The sequence below is a fragment of the Vanellus vanellus genome, assembly GCF_965231255.1.
Source record: "Vanellus vanellus genome assembly, chromosome: 2".
In the NCBI taxonomy this organism is placed as follows: Eukaryota; Metazoa; Chordata; class Aves; order Charadriiformes; family Charadriidae; genus Vanellus; species Vanellus vanellus.
The window spans coordinates 79,839,389-79,862,148 of NC_138906.1; the positions used below are offsets into that span (position 1 = coordinate 79,839,389).

The 22,760-nt window shown below is 42.4% G+C and overlaps 1 protein-coding gene across 1 annotated transcript in view; it reads right to left on the reverse strand.

Annotated features, from left to right (window-relative positions):
- Nucleotides 1-16,248, reverse strand: part of CDH20 (cadherin 20) — a gene marked incomplete at both ends in the record, with an annotated part of 36,680 nt that extends 20,432 nt beyond the window's left edge. The window contains 5 exons of the mRNA XM_082479233.1: nucleotides 1,356-1,543; nucleotides 3,381-3,548; nucleotides 7,020-7,139; nucleotides 8,844-9,138; nucleotides 16,006-16,248. Coding sequence (XP_082335359.1) covers nucleotides 1,356-1,543; nucleotides 3,381-3,548; nucleotides 7,020-7,139; nucleotides 8,844-9,138; nucleotides 16,006-16,248 — 1,014 coding nt within the window. The remainder of the gene's footprint in view (nucleotides 1-1,355; nucleotides 1,544-3,380; nucleotides 3,549-7,019; nucleotides 7,140-8,843; nucleotides 9,139-16,005) is intronic.
- Nucleotides 16,249-22,760: the final 6,512 nt, after the last annotated feature.

Here is a 22,760-nt window from a genome sequence, read left to right on the forward strand (position 1 = left end):
AATCTGCCTAGAAAAATGACAGGGAAAGTTTTGCTTTCTTTCAAACAAGGTTTCACTCTGGATTTAGAAATTCTCTCTCTCTCTCTTGTCCCACTCCCCTCATTTTGATATCCTTTTCTATCAATACCAGTTGATTTTTTTTTTTTCTTGAGTGGATCCAAAGGACAACTTTTCCAATGTTTGGCTATTGATAATCACAACATTACAAAAAGCTACAGGCATATATAGGATTTTACAAACATTTGTATATACAGTAGGTGGATTAAGCGGTATGTAACAGTATGCCAGTACCGGTATGCTGGTATGACTCACGCCATAAATTTTTGTAACTCCTCCTCCTGACATATATGAACATCTAGTAAAACTGTACTCATAATAACAAAAGTCAAACTTATTGACACATTTACTCTGAAGAAACTATTTCCTTTCATCAATAAATGAGTGAAAAATTACTTTAGAGTTTGCATTCATCATCTATTTCATTCCAGCAAAGCACGTGCTTAACTTCAGGGACTAGTGTTCATGAACAAGAGTTGGAGAAAGGTGACCATAAATACTCGCTTAAATGCTTTGCTGTAGGGCATAGAGGCTTGCAGGGTCAAATCTCTCCCATGTGCTGTTCCATTTTAGTGCACAATTTAGTCCCAGGCTATTTAAATGGAGACTATACCTCCTTACTAGTACACTAGATATGCTTAGGCAGAAATACAGTTACAATTCCATAACCTAGAAACAGAGTTGAACTTCTAGCATTTATGTAAGATTGCAGAATAAATATCCTATAGCAGGGAGTCAAAGCAAAATACTCTGTTCCCTTCTGCATAGCCTCCGGTACAGAGTACTAGAAGTTTCACAGCTGCCATTTTAGAGACAACTTCTTCTAGCCTAATTAGCATTTATGGATCTTCAAGCAGCAATTAAAAAAAAAACCCAACTGCCTGGGTTTTATCGGTTTATAAATAATTCTAAGGCATGCTTTGCTATTGTTTGTGGGACACCGGAGTGAAAAATGCGTACAGTTCAAATGCAAATATTGATCTAATTTCTTGCATTGTAGGATAATTAAGCTACGGAGAATATTTAAATAGATAAATAGTGAATCAGAGCATTGCTTTGATGGGAAAAGACATGTTTATGCTAATGCTGTCCCCACTTTTTAAAGGTTGCTCCTAGGAACGCAGTCTGCTTTCATATTTTAGCAATGAATGTTAAAGAAATTGTGTTTTATAGCAGGAAAGGGGCCACTGTCATGGAAAGGGAACAAAGTTACTACGGGCATAAGGGAATATTACACACATAAAATGTAACCAGGACTGTTAGCCATATAAGCTACTATGAAAAGGAAACTTTACTACCTTTCTCACAGTTATGATGCCAACTTGGTAATTAGGATCAGTGTTAATATCAAAGACATCCAGGCCATCTCCATCCACAAGGCTGTACTTCATCTCCGCATTAATGCCTTCGTCCAGGTCTTTAGCAACCACGCGGCCCACAGTGGAGCTGACGGGAGCGGACTCCAGCACACTCATCTGATAATGCTCTGGCACAAGCAGCAGAGAGAGGGCGGGGAGGAAAAAAAACAGCTGTGAAAAGGAACGGAAAACTGCACAGCGATGCGAAGAGTAGAACAGGGCAGGCCACAACGCTGCAGAGCCTGCAGGGAATCCCTAGGACCTTTCCCAAAGCTGCAACGGCGGGGTCATTGCCTTTAAAAAGCCACAGCTAGATTGAATTGCCTGGGAAAATTTTATTTAGGTGTTTGTCATACCAACAGGTTTGTTCAATGGGTTCTTTTCAAAACAGCAATATACCTGAAAATGGGAACTTCAGCTAGAAAAATAGGGCAATTAACACCAGTGCTGCTCCAGTCATGATATAAAGCAGGATATGAAACAGATTTAATAGGACAAGCATCTTTTATTAGATCAGCTTGTACAGCGGGAATAAACACAGAAGTTTTGAGCACCACAAATCCTTTCTCAAGTCCGTATAAACTTCTTTTCCACCCTGAACAAGGCTTTGAGAGCTCAGAAGCTAGCCTGTTTCTTCAAAATTTACCAGTGACTCTATTAAAATATACTACCTCTCCCCACAAGCCCTGTCTTGAGCACATTTGGTGCATCGCTAATTTGCTTAGCAGCAAGCCTGGGGAAAGAGAAAGCTGCTATTTTAAAAGCGTGTTTTAAAAATACAAATGTATCTAAAATACTTCTCTGCCACGATACTTTATGTTCAGACCTTCCTTGCTGCGCTCCCTCTGTTAACTTCACCAGTTACTAAGCTTTACAAGGCAAAACTACACCAAGGGTGGAGTTTGATCTACTCTCATTTTTCTTAACCAAGAGTTTGATATCAAACTGTTACAATTCATGCCACTTTCAAAACAGGATTGGCAATGGCGTGTTCAACAAGCTGCTCTGCCAGAAGTCGAAAAGGGGAAGTTGATGCTTCTTGCTGATCTCAGTGAAGTGCTTTGATTTAGCAATACAACATGCAGAAACAGATGGAGAAGAAGAATAGTAACGAAAAGAACCACAGGAGTTTTCATTTCTCAGCTAGATGAGAAATATGGCAAAACCAAAATGGCTTGAGACTGATCTACACCACCAAAAGAAACAGCATTCAATCAAACCTGAGAAGCTTCTTTCAACTTTTTAACAGTAATATAGAATTATGTAGGTGAATTTGCTCTGAAATAATTTCAAAAAGGAAGAGCAACATATTGCAGATGTTGCTTCAAGATTAACTTCTGTAAATACAAAGTAACATTTCTGATAAGAGTGGAGTCGCCTATTTTTGCATGCCATTAACTGTGGCTGTTATATATCTTAGGGTTTAACTGTATATTGCCAAGGTTTAGATGAAATTTTCCTGGAGAGCAGCCTGTATGACAACACACTCTACACATGGGCAGCACAGCGACCAGACGCTCCCCTGCAGCGGCCTGGCTGGAGTGTCGAATGAATTATCTTTCAACCTCCAGCACTGCCTGCCACATGTCCCTGATTTGACAGACATCCTTTTGGAGATAGGAAGAAAAGAGAATTGGGGCAGCAATTAGCAGCCAAAGGCAATGGCCGTGAGCAGTCTAGGAACACAAAAGATCTCCTTCTTTCCTTTTTCCATAAATTAATTTCCCACCCTTTAAAAAGAGTGTTGGTTTTGATGATTTTGGAGGTCAGGAACCTCTTCTGAAAGACAAGCTGGTGAATGCTCCATTTTGACATTTTCTGAAGGAAAGGTCCTTCTTCGATCCAAAATTCTGCCCACCTCTAATTGTCACTATCCCGAGTTTGAAAATGGCTGTAATGAGAGCAAAGAGCAGCTGTACAACTCAGTCCCCCTTTTTTGCCCATCCTGACACAGCCGGTACTCACTCTGTGGAAATCTGGGTGGATTGTCATTGACATCAGAGAGGGTGATGTTGACTGTGGTTGTTCCAGCTAATCCTCCCAGCTGTCCACCCATATCCTTGGCCTGGATAATAACTTCGTAATATTCTTTTGCTTCTCTGTCCATGTTCATTAGAGCTGTCCTAATTAAGCCTGTGAGATTGAGGGGAGAAAGGGGTTTCGGGAACAAAAGAAATGGCAGTTAAAGAGTACACAAAGAAAGCGGGATAGTCTTGTCCCTGCATCATATTCCCTATGCCAAGAATGAGACCAGACTCTGCATTCGGTCTCACCTTTCCTGGCAGAGTAAAACTCACCCAAATTAAATCCAGGTTAACAGAAGGTGTGAATTTTAAAGAAGCCCGGTTAAAATGCATCAGCTCTGGGGCAGGCTGCCTGTCCAAAATGAAAATGTTGTCTTCCGAGGGAGCTGGAAATGCATTTCGGGGACAGAGTGTGCTACGCTGATTAAGGCGCTGCTCAGGCTGAGCATGTCCGCACAAAAGATGGAAGAGATGCGATTAATTAAAAGCTACATGAGGACGAGTTTTCCGGCGCGCCCCTACGCACGCAGTGCCGGAGGCGACCTGCCACAAGCCCACGGGCTTTGCTCGGGTCCTTCGAAACCCACGCGGGGGGCTACGAGAGCAGAATTTGGGGCGATCCCGCTGGTTCGGGCAGGTTGCTCCCGCACCGGCGGGGGCGGGGGGGGGGAAGCGGCGGGAGGGATTCACCCTGCTCCCCCCACGCTGCAGAACCCTCGCTTTCCTTCGGGCTAACACTACTGCGAGAGGACATGAGGTGGCAGCAACGCTTCTCTGATGGCGGCTGCGGGGCGATCCGGGGCGGGCAGCGCTGCCCGTGCGGCTGCCGGCCCGGGGCAGCCGCTTCGGCGGCCGCTGGGGGCTGCGACCGCCTCCCCTGTCCGCCCCCGGCCCCCGCCTGCGGCACCCTCGGGTGTCTGCCTCGGGGCCCGGGGGCTCCTCTTTCTTTTTCCTTGGGCATCAGGTCTGTTGGCGAACTTTCCTCTTCGCCCGGTTGCCCCCCGCTGGTCTGGGTCTCACAGCTGTCAGATCCCCAGTCCTCCCAGTTGCCACTCCATTCTTCTACGCCTTCAGCACCTCCTTGCCCGCAGGGTGCCCGCAGCTTGCCCAGCTCAACAGGCTGCTCGGCCCCCCGGGGGTCCCTGAGCAGGAGAGAAGCAGCGGCCGGTGACACAGCCCAGGGGATGTACTGCCACAGGGGACACTTTCTAGGGCAGTGAGAACCCCTGCTAGACGTGGGCTGTGACACATTTGGGGTGCCCTCCTGTGTGGGGGCAAATATGGGACATCCCCAGGCATGGCTCAACATGCAGTCCTTGCACATCAGGACACTTAATTTGAGTGATCGGCATTTAGTCTTTTGTGTTTAGCAGAAAGACAATGTATGGGTTTAATAAAAATGTAGTAAAAAGATATTGCATTGGTAATTATCACTGTATGTGGAAGGGAAGAAATAGTGACTAGTACTGAGCAATTCACAGTGCGCTATTTTAATCTTGCTACATGGAGCCATTAAGAGTATCATCCTGCAAAGTTGAGTGACTCCCGTGAAGTGCTGTAGCTCCTCAGCTCCCACGGGTATAAATAAGATATGAAAATGCTTAGCATTTTGGAAGTATTTTGTCCATATACGAATACTTTGTAGGGAATTTTCACTCTTGTCTTGTCTTTAATAGATAACAGGCTAGATCTAAAAAAAGACATCAGTGGCTAAAAGCCATGCTCTGCCATGCCTGTGTTGGTGTGTCTGGTCCCTAGAGGAGGGCCAGTCCAGGACACCAGGACTCAGAGACAGGTTGGGGTTCATGCTTCTCCATATTGGGACCCAGAGGAGCAGCCATCCAGTGATGCTGCATACAACTGGTCAGCAAGGAAATGCTGAGGATGGTTATGAACCTTAAAATGTTCCTTAGGTCTATGGGAAAGGCTCAGATCCTCCGATTTTCCAAAAGAAAGGTGCTGGTACCATTTCTTTCAGCAAACTTAGTGAGGTTCGCTCTCTTAAATAAAGTAGTGAAGAGCAGAGGTGATGTCCTTTTTTTGTCTATAGCAGCCAGATGGTTTCTTGGGAAGCGGGAGACTCAGGGGCCTTTGCCTACTTTGCCTGAGGGTATTGAAATCCACGTTTTTTTACCTTCTTGGGAAATATGATCATGGGCAGGCTGTAAAAGTATTCTGAAAAAAGGGAGGAGAAGGGTCTCAGCTTTCCTTTGAAGTTGTGCCTTATGTTTGTTCAATATCGGTAAGGCCAGTGACAGAACAGGAACAGGAGCACGCTTCTGGAACAAAAAGCTTGTGTGGGGAGGTGAAGGATAAGGACCCCAAATGAGTGTATTGAAATGGACTGCCCACTAGTGGGTGCTTTAATCACTACCCACCAATATAAAGGAGCTGGAGATTGCTTATGCTCTAGCTGTGTTTTAGAAGAACGTGAGAGCTTCAATTGTGTTTTGTGGGTTACCGAATCCTGCAGGTGGGTTGGTAGCACGGAAGCTGGTTAGAGTCCTGGGCCTGCGGTGGGGAAACGCTTTCTGGCTCACAACTGTGCTAAACTGGTGCTTTGTTCCCCACGTGTGAAGGCTGAGACTGCTCTGGAGGTGTCCAGAGATGTAAGTCTAAGTGACTGGGAAATTAGTAAGAGGAGAAAAAGACCTTTTCTGGGTTAAAGTACATGATTTTGAACTTAAGGGCCTAGCTTCTGTCTAAGTCACACTCCAGCGGTTAAATCTGTACTGGATCTGACCCTGAATATTGCTGCTTTGCTTTCTTAGAAATCATTCATTAGTTAGCAAATCTATGATTATGCCTATATTTGTCTGTGGTTGATAACCCGATTACAAAATGATCGTTACTGTTTTACTTATATTGTAAAGAGCTGAGGAAATAACATGCCACATACAAGTTTGTCTTTGGCTGGAGCACCTATTCTATAAACTGCTAACTTTCAGAAGTAGATTATGCAGTGTCTTTTCTGTTTTGTCGCCTAGGGCTGAGCAATGACTATCGTCTCATGAGTTTCTGACCTTAGCACTACAGATGCCCTTTAGAAACTGTCAAAACCTGTCAGATTCCTCTTTTTGGATATAAACCTTGGATATACACAGAAAAAGAGAGAGACAGAAAGCAAGCAAAACAGAGAGGGTGTCCTATAGATAAATTTAAGGTTATTAACAAGAACACCCTTAGGTAAAACTACTCCAGATAACTGTGTCCTTTAGCCTGTGCTTTCCAATCCTAGTTGGTTCATAGGTTGCTTGTTTTCCACTAAGCCCCGTTACCAACCAAGACGTTGTTGCAATGATAGAAGCCAGCAAGAATATTCAGAGCACCAAACCCACCCAGCTCCCAAGCTGCAGAATATGGTCATTCAGATGAGTGTATCACTGCAGAAAGCACGTCCTTCTCCTGGAGATCCTTACCACAGCCTCGCTTTAACCCTCGCACAGTGCTGCTCTATCTTGGCTCCAAGCCATAGAAGTATGTTTCTCTCACCACAGTCATGACGCGCTGCCTTTTCTTTCTGCTTGAAACTTTTTCTTTCAGTGCTCACACTGCCGCTTTCCCTGATGAAGTAACATACCTGTCCGAGAGTCCACAGAGAAATACGGTTGTCCTTGGAGAATACTGTACACTACTCTTGCGCTGTTCCCATAGGTTGGGTCATCAGCATCTGTCGCTGTCACCTGGATAACAGAGGTGCCTGACAAAAAAACCCATCAGGTAAGACCTTGTGGGATAAAGAGCTGCCATGAAAAGAAAATGGTTCAAAATAAATAGAAACGTCTTGCAAGAGCTTTCCCACACTGAACTTCTTCATTTGATGCTCATAATGCTTGTACTTATTGCTCATACTTGTATCTCATTAGCACTAAAAGAATTAATAGGCATAAATTCATCATGCGTCTATAAGAAGATATAAAAGAGCAAGTACTCTATGGAGCACAGTTACAGAATTGCTGATCCAACAGTACTTCGCTACGGTTTGCAGAGAGCTGGTAGTTATATACTGCTCGCTTCTTTTCCCCTTTTCTTGATTTTAAATGCTATTTAAAGGCAGCTCAAATAAGATCTATAGCTATGCTGACATAAACCACAAATTGCTGCAGCGGGCCCATGGATGCTGTATGTTGACTAAGGGATGGAAATTGTACACAAACAGTGAGCACGAAGGGTTGTATCTCTGAGATAATCTCTCTGTAGGACTGCAGTTTACATGGCATGGCCTAAAGATTATACCCTGCTGAAGTGCCTTTTGGAACCTGCACAGACGCATATATATATATTTCTTTTCTTCAATTGGTTTTCAAGGTCTGCTTCCTCTGAAGCTAATAATGGCTTGTAGGTGATGTAATTTATCAAGAACAAGGAGAAGGTAAGGCATAACTGTTTGAAATATATGAGTTTTGACTCCTTAAAATGTCAGACAATGCCTTTATGAATGTATCTATCCTTCTACATAATGTTTTGTGTTAGAAACGAATCTAGTGTTACTAGATATGCACTGGAAAATAAATCCAAATTCAAGCTAGCCATTACCATTAAGAAACATTATTTCTGAATGGAACTTTTGTATTTGATGCTTGCCTGTAACTTTATGTGAACATAATATTGAAGAATGAGAAGTTTAAGCATATCTTTAACTTCAGGACATGCGATTTATATGGTATTATCTCTGTAATGACATCACAGACCCAAAAGGCAATAAGCATCTCCAAAAGAAAGACAAAAGTCCAGGAAAGCAGTATTTTATATGACTACTGAAACTGTTTTATGGAAATGGTTTCTCCTGACTTGTGTAGGTAGGCAGGTTGCTGTTTGTCTTCTGGCTGCTTTGCAACAACAGGACTGTCTTTGACATGATCCCAGTCTCAAAAAGTGGAGAGCAAATGGTAGCAGAACTTTGGGATCAACTCAACTGTGTTTACTGCACACTTAAACAGATTTAGAAGGAGCAAAGCTGCTAATAATTGTCATGTCTCCATGATTTCAAGGGCTCCTGGACAGTATTTTAGCTCTCAGTACAAGCTAGAATAGGTTCCTAAAATTGTGTTACTTTCTGGATGGTGATGGATATCTAATGGTCATTACTGTTGCTACCATCTGATGGCAGGGGGACAAGGGGCACCCAGTTACTGTAAGTTGCCTTAGGATGGCATATTTGAATTACACCTTTTTCAGCTCTCCTGCTTCCCTCGGCATGTTTTCTTTCAGAGGGACCCAGCTGACGGTGGTGTAAAGCCTGCTATCCCTCTGCTGCAGCAGTCGGGCAGCCCGTGGGAAGCTCTCCTGCCCTGGAGGTTCCACGCAAGGGGAAAAAGCTGAGTTCAAGGAGTCAGGGAATTTATGTTTTAGTGGACATCTCCAATTTGCTTAGGGGGAAGAGACTCCACAAAATCTGCCTTACCCACAGGTGACATTTCAGGAACAGAGGCTACATAAGGTCCATCCAGGAACTTGGGTTCATTGTCATTGATGTCTTGGATTTTGATGATGAACTCTGACTCCGGTTCCATCGGCCGGCCTGTTCTCCTGTCCAGAGCCTGCGCCCTCAGGGTGTACTGTGATCTTTCTTCCCGGTCCAGTCGTTGAATGGCATGGATGTCCCCTGTGGTATCATCAATTGTAAACACAATGCCAGCTCCCTCTCCTGAGAGGATGTATTTGATCGAACCATCTCCCCTGTCCATGTCAGAGTGGAGCTGCAGAAAGGAACAGGATTCAATTAGACCATAAGCTGGGCAAGCACCTGCTGAGACACTAAGCACTTGAGCATCCTGACCACTTTGGTCTCACTGTTGGGACTCACAAGATGGTTTTAATGAACTTGTTTTACCGAAAGAGGCAAATACTCCTTAAAGTCTGTATCACAGAGTTGCAATTAAAAACACTCTCCTGTCTTCCCATTTATGCACCCATAGGTGTGCCAGAAGAAAAGGCAGAGACGCCCAAACAGGAACCGGCTCTGTGCCTTTTTGAAACCTCACTCAACGTGAGTATTATATTTTGCCTTGTTGCAATGACCTTTGAGAAGGACTCACTGCCAGGCTTGGGATAAGGTGAGGTCAGCAAAACCGCAGACTGTGCTTGCTCACCTGGCTTAAGAGGACTCAGATATTCCAGGGGTAGCATAATGTTGGGGCAGATGAAATAAATCAGTTTGGGATCAAGGGAAAAGCAGGATGGGAGAGCTACTCAGTAACTGTCATGATTGAGAAATATTTTCTTTTTTTTTCTCCATGAAAATTTTAGCAATAAAAATTAGGCTGTAACCTTACATGTGCAGGAAAGAATTATTGTCAAACAGTAGGTAAGGTAAGCAGTGAGGAACATTTGCTTGCATCCATGGCAGGCTGTAGAGATGATAGGCATCCCAGATTTTCTAGGGAATTAGCGAACGGATTTATTGCATGACTACTAATTAGTTCTGAGCAGCCATAGATAGCTGTGAATGCAACAGAACAGAAGAAAAGTAAATGCAGTGCTAATTATAATCTAAACCAGAGAAACAAATCATCCTGGAGACTACCGTTCTGTTAAACACCTGGTTCCCATGAAATGCTGGAATGACTATTAAAAGACAAACAAATCATTTAATTTCACTCACACTATGAAGATTCTTAAAACTATACTCATACTTCCATGCTTTTGAGAGACAGAGCATAAAGACCAATGCCCAGATATGGTGGTATTGGTTCAGTCCAAAAGGACAGGAAGGCAATAGAATTGAGGTGTAATAATCAAAAATGAGGTTTTCAAGAATGGCTCAGGTGTGAATACTATTTTCCAGTATAATATAATTTTGAGAGGTGAATAAAAAATAACAATAAAAAAAAGCGGTCAAAGTGGGCTGGACTCAGTTAAGTGTATTTTAAAATGCATATATGAGCTAATTATCTCAAGAAATATGGTCAGAATTAAGTGTGTGTTTAATGCTTTGGTGAGCTTAGAGGACGTATGGGAATAATTGTGGACGATGGCACCAAACATAAGTAAATATTTGTACTGGAGAGAAAAGTCTTGGAATAATAAACTGGATAGATGAACATAGGATTGGTAGGATTTAAAGAAAGAATTCAAACAGAAGTGGACAATATGCGTGGAAAAGCAGAAGTGAAACCCGATGCATTTGAAAGAAGAAATCTCATTGCTGAGCTATTTAACAACGCACAGAAAACTGTACAAAAATTTATCTCACAGGAAAAACTTTTATAGGAATGCAGATAAATTGTCTTATCTGACCTAAACATTTCTAATTCCAGTAGATCAGCTCCTCAGCTGTTTTAGGTCACATGGTCCTATCGACCTGGGAGATGAAAGACCATTTTCCGCAGTGAAGGGTCTGGTTGGAAGATGCTTATTCTCTGGAGATTTACCTTACTAGCCTCTCAGTACGTAGCACACGACCTATACAAAACTTGGCCCTACTCCTGATTTTAGAGTAAGACTGACTTCAGCTGAGGTAGGATCTGCGTTGTTTTCCATGGCAAGTCCCAACCTGCAGACAGGTCTGTATGGAGGTGGCCCATCAAGCCTTAATGACTGGTGGGACAATGAATGTTAAGGCCACTGCAAAGTGGCTGCAAGAGCTAAAGGTGCAGACTGTGACAACTTTCTTGTCAGGTCATTGGTATTTCATTTTGTCGCTTTGCCACTGGTCTCTGCAGTGGCTACTGCATCTGAGAGACATCGGTCCTTTCAAGGAACGCTGGCAGCTCTCAGATGATGTATCAGCTAAATGGAGGAAGAACAAGCCCAGAAAAATTTGGCAGTGGCAAACAGTTAAATTTAGATGACTGCCATATGTATTAATTCACATGCAGGTGCCAGGACTGCAAACTGGCGTATCTTCAGGAAACACCATCTTGTGATTAGTTTAAAAAAAGACAGTGGTTGTCATTATTTACCCTGAACAACCATAACTCAGAGATTATCATTGTAGGAGCTAGTAAACAGGATTCTTCCAGAAGGAGGACACTATTACAGCTTTTTGAATTGGTTCAGAACCACTAAGCTACATCTTGGGCATTTGTTTTAGTGCATCAGTGAATCAGTGAGAGAATGCAGCTGCTGAGACGGATACAAATGTTAGACCTGACTGGGGACTTAGAGCTGGGCCTGATGGAAGAAAATGTGTTCTGTAATATCAACAAGTCCTCATTAAATAGGAAAAAGGAAAGAAAAAGTAAGAAGTCAAAGTCAAATTCAAAGCCAAAGAAAAGGCAAAGGAAAAGTTATTATAAAAGAAAGTGGCAAAGGCAAACAGAATTGAAAATTAAAAAGAAAAGGCAAAAGGCAAAAGAAAAAAGAAAAATAAAAAATAGAAAAAGAAAAGATGGAAAAAAGAAAAGAAAAAGAAAAAGGAAAAGGAAAAGGAAAAGGAAAAGAAAGAGGAAAAGGAAAAGAAAAAGAAAAAGGAAAAGAAAAAGAAAAAGAAAAAGAAAAAGAAAAAGAAAAAGAAAAAGAAAAAGAAAAAGAAAAAGGAAAAGGAAAAGGAAAAGGAAAAGAAAGAGGAAAAGGAAAAGAAAAAGAAAAAGGAAAAGAAAAAGAAAAAGAAAAAGAAAAAGAAAAAGAAAAAGAAAAAGAAAAAGAAAAAGAAAAAGAAAAAGAAAAAGAAAAAGAAAAAGAAAAAGAAAAAGAAAAAGAAAAAGAAAAAGAAAAAGAAAAAGGAAAAGAAAAAGGAAAAGGAAAAGAAGAAAGTATCTTTTAAAGCAGCAGCAGGTGTTCTGGAAAGTTCAAGAGACTTAGAAGAAGATACTGAATCAAACTCATAGGTTAAATTACACCTTTGTCCAAAGCCCTATTTGGAATGAATGCAGTTGTGTTGGGAGCAAACCAGGAATGAACACGGCACGCTGGTAAGAATTTGGGAGTACAAGAGGATCTCTGTCTAATTGTGATTTGTTAAAAGCATTGAGTCTCAACCAAGGCTAGGCAGGAAGAAATGCTAGCAGCACTTTTGCTGCTTCTCATATAGCCTGCTCTTTCTAAACAAAGCAAAAAAGAGCACAAAAGACTTGATACTTCCAGACTGCAATAAATCTGAAATAATTTGGTGTCTGAAGGGACTGAAGCTCACACCGTTGCAATGACAAACCCAATATCAGGATGCTGCAGTTTGAGGTGTATGTAGAAGTCACTGTTGGAAAGGTGATCCAGTTTTCAGTTGGCTGTGTTTTATGGGCGGTGCAACAAATTGTGCTGCCACGTAGCTGACACAGAAGTAGAAGGAATTAATTTCTACTTTCTCCTCCGTATTAAAGAATGGACTATGGGAGGAACGAAGCTGATAACTCCTGAGAAATTGTTAGCTGTGTCAACCTGGGTTGCTTCTTTTGATGAGTATAGTACAAAAGATTAAGGAGGCTATATCTGCACCTGAATGACACCTTTCCAGGCAAAGGGCATGTGGAAGAGGGTGGTGCTACTGGGGGCATCTCAGGGAAGGACTCATGCAGCTCTGCTAACTGGGCTGTGACTCCATCCTCGACGTGCTCTCCTTTCTCTGCCTCCAGGGAGGTAGTACCTGCAGGAGACTTTTGTGAGAACGTGTGAGTGAATTTGGTTGATCTGCAGTGATAGACTGTAGAAAGGATGTGTTTTATTCACTCATTCAGCTGCTGTGCCTCTTTCCTTTGAAACAGGGCTAGGCAGTCTCTGACACGGCGAAGTGGTGAAGTCTGTCCCCAGTTCAATTACTGACACGGTTTAGGCTGCTGGATGAATGTGGAAAATATCTGCTGCAGCAAATGTGTGGACTTTGGTTTCCCTGGTTCAATTAGCCAATAATGGCTACCTCTAGGAAACTTAAAGCCTCGTATTTATCTGTGACAGGACCAGGAACCCTCTGAAGCTAAAATACTTAAAATTAAACTCTTTATTTAAGCACAGGAGGAAAGGAAAAAATGTACTGACTTCACCTCAGGAAGTTTCTTTTAATTTCTTTGTCCAGAAGATATTTTGCCCCTTACCTTACAGTTACTCAGGAAAGTACATTTTTCATAGCAGCCTTGAAGGTCATATTAAGCAAGCCTGGACCCATGGTTCAAGTCAAGGTGCTTTTTGGGTTGCTCCAGTTATACATAACTAGCTAGGAACAGCTGTACAAGCACAGCAGAAAAGCCCCTCTCTTACAGGGAGCCTTTAGAGTATAAAGTAAATACAACTGGATCTATGCTGTGCGCTTTTTCCCTTTCTGACACGGGCTTGGAGAGAGCCGATGGATAAAAGCAGGGCCTGACTAGCAGGATGTTTCAGGCTGTTGTGGGTGGTCTCAGTTAGAAGAGGCTCTGTCTGGCCAGGCATGGGACCCAGGGCTGTTTGGAGGGCTGGTGCTAGCAGCGAGCAGCAGTCTGGGAGTCCCTCTGCACCTACGCCCTGCTCTGCGCAAGCCCTTCCAGAGCTATTTCTGAATCAGCCTGGGGTGACTCGGGCTGAAAAATTTCTGGCCTGCCAGAACAATTAATTCAGCCCACAGCCTCTTCCCTGCTGACCCCTTTCCTGAGGATCCCTAAGACACAGGCAGCATGAATGCAGGCAGGGTGACAAATCATGGTGGGCTGCAGCTTCTGAGAGCCTGTGCCTTTGGCTGTATGAGACAAGGGGAAGCCTTTCCCGCATGGCAGCCCCCACTGCATTCATCCCACTGCTTGGCTGGCTGCTCTGCACCCAGTTCAGGAATGGGAGAAGACGAAACGTTTGACCCCCAGAGGTCCATTTTGGCCGCAGAGTTCCCTGGTGTCTGGTCTACACGGAGCAGTGCAGAGCTAGGAGGCCTTCAGAGCGATCCAGCCTTGCCAGCTCAGCACTACGTGGGGCTAATTGGCCCTGTTAACTGTGGGAGCTAATTAGCCCTTGGGCACCCCTGTGCTAACAGGCAGGCCGGGAGAGAGCTCATTCATGGCAGCTTGGGCCTTTGTGTGGTGGACACAGACCATGAAGAGTTGTCTCTGTTTTCCCCTGTTCAGTGGAGCTGAGCGGCAGCAAGCTCAAGAGCACTGCCGACCACACCAACTTTTTGTGCTCCTAATGACACAACTCAGTCTAAACCAAAGATGAGTTGGTTTCTCCCAGTACTTGCTTTAGCTGAAATTCAGCTCACAGTGCAAGTCCGGAGTCTTTTCAGATGAAACCAAGTATGTGAAATAGTATGTCTGGCCCTTGTTTCAAAGCTGGGAATTGCATGAAACCAAATATTAATTTCTTTATTCAATAGAGATATCAAGAGCTGAAAAGCTAGGTGCAGAGATGAATGAAGACTAATGAGGTCTCATTTGGCGGCAATCACTAGTAATGCCATTGCTGTGGGAGGAAGGAGAGCACATCTTGCTGTCAGCCACACAGGGATAAATCAGGAAAAGGTCTTTTGAAGCCCCTGGATTCATTCTGCTTTATTCTGGTGTGATTGTGGGCACAGTTTAGCTCTATGGGGTTGTAGAATGATAAATACAAGTCGAAAATGGGCCCCTGGATATGTGATTCTTTTTGAAAGGAAAGAAAGATCCTTGATCATGTAAAAATAAGCAATGAAATCTGAAGGAATTGTTTTCTGAAATACTTTCTCAGTTCTTAATTTTTCATATCTACCTATCTGTAGTCTGCGCTCATCATAGCGGTATCTGACACTCTAGGCATGTAAAAAATTAATTGTATTGTTCAAAAACTTGAGCACACGAACTACCCCCCTTCCCACTCTTTCCAGATTTGTCAAGTTGGTGTAGATGAGAAGCAAATTTGTTGCTGACCATAACCCTTTGAATAACAGGGTCAATACTTTAAACAATTCAGATTCTTTAAAAACAGTCAGAAAACAGAAAAAGGAGGATGGTTATAGTGAGGCAGATTGTGGTGGCAGACATCACTGGTCTGATTTCCATCAGCTTGTTCCTCAAGGAGCTACAGAAAAGTGCTTAGGGATCCCTTTTACACTTAGCCATACTCATGTGTAGGTTCTTGGGGAATAAGGGATCCAAAAATAGGACCCTTCATGGTTGGATTTAATGAGTTATCCCTCTACCCTTCTAGACCTGGAGCAACTTCTCTGTAGTCCACTTGTGGTCAAGCTGTGGTAAGCAAGAAGATACTCTGACCCTAGAGACTTGCAAAAAGAAAAATTGAAATGTCAGTTTTCAAGAGAAACCGGCTATTTAATTTTATTGTGAATTTCAGCTTCCCTCTGACTTGATCGCAGATAGAAGCATGATCACAAACTCTTCCTTTCTTTCCTAATCCTCATATGTCAATATAACCTTGCTTTGCCTTGGCATTGTAGGAGTCCCTGGAAAGATCACTGCAGATTTTCTAACACTACCTCAATTACAGATCATGATTGCTGCAGTAGTTCTCTTTGAAATAGGCAAATACATTGAGAGCCCCTTGAAACAGAAATTCTTCCTGAACAAAGGTGATACTGATCAAAAGCTCTTGGGAGCAGAAGTGAAATTAATGTGGGTAAATTCACTGCTAGAAAGAAGGTAAAAGCAGTTAGTGAAACTTTCCGTGTTTCACCACGGTCTGCAGATACACAGGTGTATACACTCTGCCACATATCCTCCTGGTGCGGCTCTTACCTTCCCAACGTAGAGAGGGTCAGTTCCTGTGTACTCCTCCAGAACGAAGAACTGGTTCCACACCCAGCTCCGCTTCATACGCTGATGCAGCTTGTCCGACAGGTTGTCGTCTTGCCCTTCAGTGAGGGGCCTGGCACTTCCTGACAGCACAGTTGTAGTAAGGTCCATCAGTCCCCAAAAATACAAGGAGAAGCCAAGTCCAAGCAAGTTCTTTGCATTGCTCATTCTACCTGAAGTCCACATCCGTATATGAGGGCTGACTTAAAAGTCAAAACACAGTATCGTAGGTCCCTTGTGAAAAAAGTAGGTCCTGTGTATAGTCCTTTGAAATGTCCAAGGGAGATCCTGCTTCTGAGAATGGCAGTCTCCTGTAAAGTTAAAGGAAATTTATAGGAGGATTTTTTTTCCCCAAGGTAAAAGAGTTTCCTCAATAGGCAAATATGCTATGAAATATTTAATCTTCTATATAAAAATATAATATCAGGATGCACACCTTCTGAAACTAGGAATACCATTACCGTATAAGCTGCAGAACTGGAGCCTTAGATACAAGAATCATCAGGATTTAGTCAATAGGTAAGACCTCTCTACTTTGCTAGCTTAGCTGTAGTGTTGCTTTATGGTATTGATTAGCATGAGTTAAGTGCATACTCTTTAGAAATATTTATGACCAGAAGTCCTTAGAGAATATTTAAAAACAGTTCACTCTGGAAAGTTGTAATAGCTGGTGAACGCTTTTCGGCAACCGTCTTTCTCTTACTGTTTGGAAACTATGTCATTGTCATTACAAACACGTGGATGCATACATGTCTACATAAATACAGATATTATTGCTATATTGCAAACCTTGAATATAATTTCTAGCAGCTCCAAGTTATTTCTAATTTTAATTATTCTTTCAATCTCCCTGTTTCTTGCATTCAGGTTTCACACTCTGCTGCCTCCTCTCTGAGGAGCTGATTGCTGCTACAAATGCAACATTTCTAGAATTTGAATGGTCAGTTAATCATTTTATAACCCACAAAAGGTTTCACAGTGCTGATGGTCATGTGCTATTGTGTGATATGTCCAAGCAAGTCAAGCTAACACATTTTTTCCTCCACAAGCCTGAAAGACCCGTTTAGGCAGAGGAATGCTGACCTCTATCAGAGGACACTTTCTCATCAGCCTAGGATCTTTTGTTGTCATGAAGTCAGTTTTGTTGGTGACCTCGCTCCAGGCTACAGATTGTAGCAAACCTTTCCTTCACAATTTTGCTGAGTTTAATGATGTGAAGCTGCACTCAAGTTACTCTGCCAAAACACTCCATACATCCTCTGTGGGCCTAGTACTTTTGCTGTTCTTTTTATGAACTCTTATTTCTCTTTTCAGGACAGACTCATTAGGAAAGGCGTATGGGGCTGAGGCTTAAGCAAGCGTTTCACACTTCATTTTACTACTGTTCTATACTTAAGTCTTAATTAATTGTTTTATCCTGTGGAAATAAAATGTAGCAGGAGATTTCTGTCAAACATTTCTCACAGAAATTCTCGAAAGACTTCAAAATCATAAAAAAATGTTTTAAAGAGTTTGATGATAATATTTTGAAGTGAAGAGTGAGACAATGCAATGTTTTCAACAAAGAAGAAGAGAATGTTTGAAAATTCCCCAGCATCCAAGCTGGTACAACTGGAGGACTGGGTACACTCAGAAATCTACTGAAACGGAAATTCAGAATTTAATCCAAAAGTTGGCTGAAATCTGAAGAACGCAGCTTAAGTCTAGAATAGATGTCCACAGGGGAAGTAAAGACAAAATAACTATCTATCTTAGACTAATTTCTACACAAAATAACGTTTCCAAGTATGAAGCCCAGAAGGAACATGACTACACAGTGCTGCTAGTCTATTCAGTTGTGAAATATAGCAAACAACTACCAGGTCCTTTACCTTGAAAAGCTTACAACCTAAGGCTCAATAGATACAACAAGGAAAGGACAAACTGTAAGCACAGAACATGGTAAATCTCCTCTAAGAAGAGCAATGTACAGAACTGCTGGTTGTTTAGACATTGGCTGCGTAATGTTCTGGGGCTTCTTGTCTGCAAAGACAAAGAATGGCTATTTATCTGAGCAGTATAAGCCTAGAAGGACCACAGTAATCTCTGTGTGTCTGTCACTTTGTGAAGAAGCTGGCAGCTGTTTGCAAGAGGCAGGGACAAGGCTCAGCTTGCTGAATTCCCACAGTCAGAGGAGTCCACGAGCTGTGTGTGCAGTGCTTTCCTCTCTCTGTCCCACGAGTCCTTAGCTCACACTAGCAAATATACATTTATACTGGGGAAAGGAGACTGAAGTGCTCTTCATACAAGGTATGTCCACATTGCTCTGGACATGAGCCAACAATGTGTGCTCGCAGACCAGAAGGCAACTGTATCCTGGGCTGCATCAAAAGCAGCGTGGCCAGCAGCTCGAGGGAGGTGGCTCTGCCCTTCTACTCCGCTGTGCTGAGACCCCACCTGGAATACTGCATGCAGCTCTGGGGTCCTCAGCATAGGAAAGATGTGGACCTGTTGAAGTAGGTCCAGAGGAGGACCACAAAGATGATCTGAGGGCTGGAGCACCTCTCCCACGAGGACAGGCTGAGAGAGTTGAAGTTGTTCAGCCTGGAGAAGAGAAGGCTCCTGGAAGACCTTACTGCAGCCTTTCAGTACTTAAAGGGGGCTTATAAAAAAGATGGGGACAGACTTTTTAGCAGGGCCTGTTGCGATAGGACAACGGGTAATAGTTTTAAATTAAAAGAGGGTAGATTTAGACTAGATAGAAGGAAGAAATTTTTTACAATGAGGGTGGTGAAACACTGGAACAGGTTGTTCAGAGAGATGGTAGGTGTCCCATCCTTGGAAACATTCAAGGTCAGGTTGGATGGGGCTCTGAGCAACCTGATCTAGTTGTAGATGTCCCTGTCCATGGCCCGGGTGTTGGAACTAGATGATCCTTAAGGCCCCTTCTAACCTAAACCATTCTGTGATTCTATAATTTTGTGATTCTATGTTGTCAACAGCAAGTTTTTCTCAGCAAAGTCAGGGAGACATTATTGACAACCCCTGTTTTGCTGATGAGTAAATGTGGGGAAGGGTCTCCCACCACCATGGCACTGCCTCTGCCATGCAACAGGAAGGGAAAGCAGCTGCTAAGGTCTTGCCTTAAGTTTTTACTTTAAGAAACGTCATCTACTGTACAAGTCGTTTAGTTATATTTTTGGCCATGTGACAAAAGAGGTGATACAACATGATGGACCAATTCCTGTGGCAATGAGAACTGTGTTTGTAGGTGAACTCCCAAACCATGAATTCAAAACTAATGGTGCAAAATGTGTCCTGCAATTAAGTTCAGATACCACGGATCAACAGCACTTAGGCAAGGTAGTATCAGGACGTGGTTAAATAAACTTTCGGAGTTACCAGTACACCTGTAATGAGACAATAGCAAAAGAAATCTGATCATCAGGATGTTTTTTCTGCACGTGTGCATTATAGCAGCAGCAAGCAAAATAAGTAGAAGCAGTGAACTAAAGGTCAAGAATAGGGTCATACATGCTTCAGGCTCTCTGTGATAAGAGGCTTTTGTAACGTGAATGTCACCTGTCATTGCATTGCAATGCAAGGAACCTTTCTTGAAAATAGTGTGCAACTCTGGCCCCCAGGAGCAATATCCCTGAGCACATTTCCTATTCCCAATGCAATCTCATTTTGGGGCATAGCAACTACCAGGAAACTTGCCATTAAGTAACGTAAAATCTTGTAAAAGGATGTTCCTTCCCTGAGTACCAATAATTTCTCCATTTAATGCCAGCCCACAGTGACACAGTCATATATTTTTGTAGGAATGGAAAGCACTAGTGATGAGGTGGCATGCAATTTTTTTATGTTAATACCAGGTTTTCTGGTGTCTCCTGCCTTTTGAAAACCGTGAGCAATCAGGCTCAAACTTGTCACATTTTGCTTCTTGCCTAAAGGCAAATTACTACTATTAATGAGTGTTTAATAAAAATGGTTCCTCTGTCTCTGAGGCTGAAGGAGAATGATTTCTTTTTTTCTGTCTCAGGTCCTCAGCTGGTATTAAAAGAATGGAAACAACCTTTGTTAACTTCTGGTCTGCAGTGCTGGGGTATCTCTGGGGCTCCTTTCCTGCAGCTTCACTAACCCCAGGTGCTTACTATTGGCCTTTGGATCTGCAAGGCCTACTGGTCAAGCAAGGTATTTCTCAGCACTCATGTACATTTAGGGTTTGAATTGTGTGGTAGCACAAGTGACGGCCAAACTACAGTTAAGGTCATGGGTGACTGAGTCTTTCAGAGGATTCATGCAGAGGGCTTCTTCACCAGCTGAGTGTGATGGATAAGTATGGGGTCACTTAGACTGTAGGCACGACAGTTGGTTAGGATGATAGCCATATGTTTTGACTGTGCTAGCTTGGTGGGATCTCTAGCCTCAGGTGGACCTTAGTGGTTTTTGCCGCAGATGAATGACAGAGGCTTTGAGGCAGTTTGTTTTTCTGCCTCAGGCTGGCTAGTTCCTTGCAGGGAGATCAGGGGACCAGTCGTACAGGAAGGCATGGGTTAGCATGACCGAGTGAGGCAGAACTGAACTTTTAATTTTCTCTTAATGCAATTTGTTTCTTGGAGCCCTCCAAAACATTTTTTAAGGACATCTGAAAAGATGGAAGTGATGACCCTCTGCTTGTCATATGAAAGACATTATAGAAACATGTTTCATGGGGATGCGCAAAGGATTTGAAGGCAGTAAAGGGAGGGAAACCTTGTTTTCCTCGCTCACGCAAAAAAATTATTGAGCCCAGGGAGACTGTACGACCAAGACCTGTGGGATTTCTGCAGAGGGTATTTTATTTTTCAAGAACGATTTAAACGTTTCAGAACCCAGTTCGTTACCTGCAGTTGAGTACCCCATTGCAAGAGGCTTAGCTGCATCTGTGCAGTTTAGATCCCTGACCCAAAGTGAATGCCCTTCTTGCCCTTGCTTTTGTGATGAATATTTGATTACCAGCTTAGTTGTTTAGGTTATTTTCTCTGTTCTTGCTTGCAGACATTGCTGAAAATCCTTTTTCTTGTCACTCAACAGTTACAAATATGGCTTTTGGATTCATAAAGACCCATGAAGATCTGATTAAACTCTGCAACTGGTGGTCTATGCATGGTACAAAGGAAATATCTAATTGTTCTACACAAAAGAGTCACAATAATGCACTTTCCACCATTGCAAATATAAATTTCTCTTTTAGCCCATATTATGAATTACAGTAGGCGTATTCCAAGTGTGAGCTACGCTTCATGCTCCAGTTTTAAAGACCCCCCCCAAACGCATATTTGTACTGTAATTAAACTATTCTTAATTGAATAGCTAATTCTGGGAAAAGATGAAAAGGAAAAAGAAATACATGCCAGAACCAAGTTCTCGCATTTCTCGCAAGTTACCCATTTATCTTGTTAATTCTGAAGAGAACAGCACTTCCAAAGAAAGGATAAAAATATTAATAGTTTGGATGCCCATCCAAAGAGTTCCACTGGGAATGGAATGTATTGTGCTTAATACATATTTACATAAACACCAAGGATTTTATAGTCAGAAAGCTCAGACTTGAAAGGGTTTGTACACACGCTTACTGTATTTGTCATGTTGAGCAAGTGGTCTCCCAGAAAGTCAGTGTACTATTCTCATTCATAAAAGGAATTATATGCTTACATCTTTTATGCCTGGTCCTTCCAATGGATTTTTGCTGTGTGGACCCAGCTCTCATGTAGGATGCTACAGACCTGATGAAACCCATGCTGGCACATCGCCTGAGCAGAGGCAATTCATTTGCAGAAGACATGTTACACTAAGAAAGTGGGGAAGAAAGAGGCAATCACTTTTAAACTTCCTCCTCCACTTTCTCTGTACATAAATACAAAAATACCTGTGATATTTCTAATATATATATATGTAAATGTTTCTTAGCAGCATATACACTGCACTAGGAATATGTTAATGTCAAATTATTTCTGTGTTTAATGACACATTTAAAGAGTTTTCCCCCACTAATTTGCCAAAAGAAACCAAACAACTCAGTAATGAACATAGTAGGAAGAAATTAAATTTGAGTGAAAAGAATTCTCCAAGTGAGCTATTTACTTTGTTCCTTGAATTTCTTGTGATATTTTAAACCCAAGGTGGGGGTGTGAGCATTGCGCAGTTTTTCACCCCCCATTAAATGGATTATTCTTTTATGTTTTCACAGATTACTTCTTAGGTTTCCCATACCCTTAGTTGCTCACAGCTTTGTTATACGATGCCTTTGCAATAACCCCACAGGAGCACCAGTCCTGTAAGACAGCGTAGGCTGTATTCTGCACGAGGCAGGACCACCCACAATAGGTGCCTAACACCAGCCTCTGGGGATGGAGGCTCCACCAAGTCGGGATCTAAAATTTCTTAAGCAATTTATGCAATCCTTGTCTCATTTTAGAAATCTTAATGCTTGGAGTACCTAAGTTAGGTACCTCTAAACAGGCTGTCTGATTATAGTCCTAAATATTTTTGTACTTCTTCCAGAACTTCATACGTTTTATCTCTGTCCCAAGCCAGTCCTACTGTTATTATTACCTATTGTTATACTTACTGGGCAAGTTTAAATTAAAAGGAAAAATCTAGGGGCATTTGTTACTGTTCTTGAAAATAGACTGGGCCTGAACATGTATTTTTATTTTTCCTTCATTTTATTG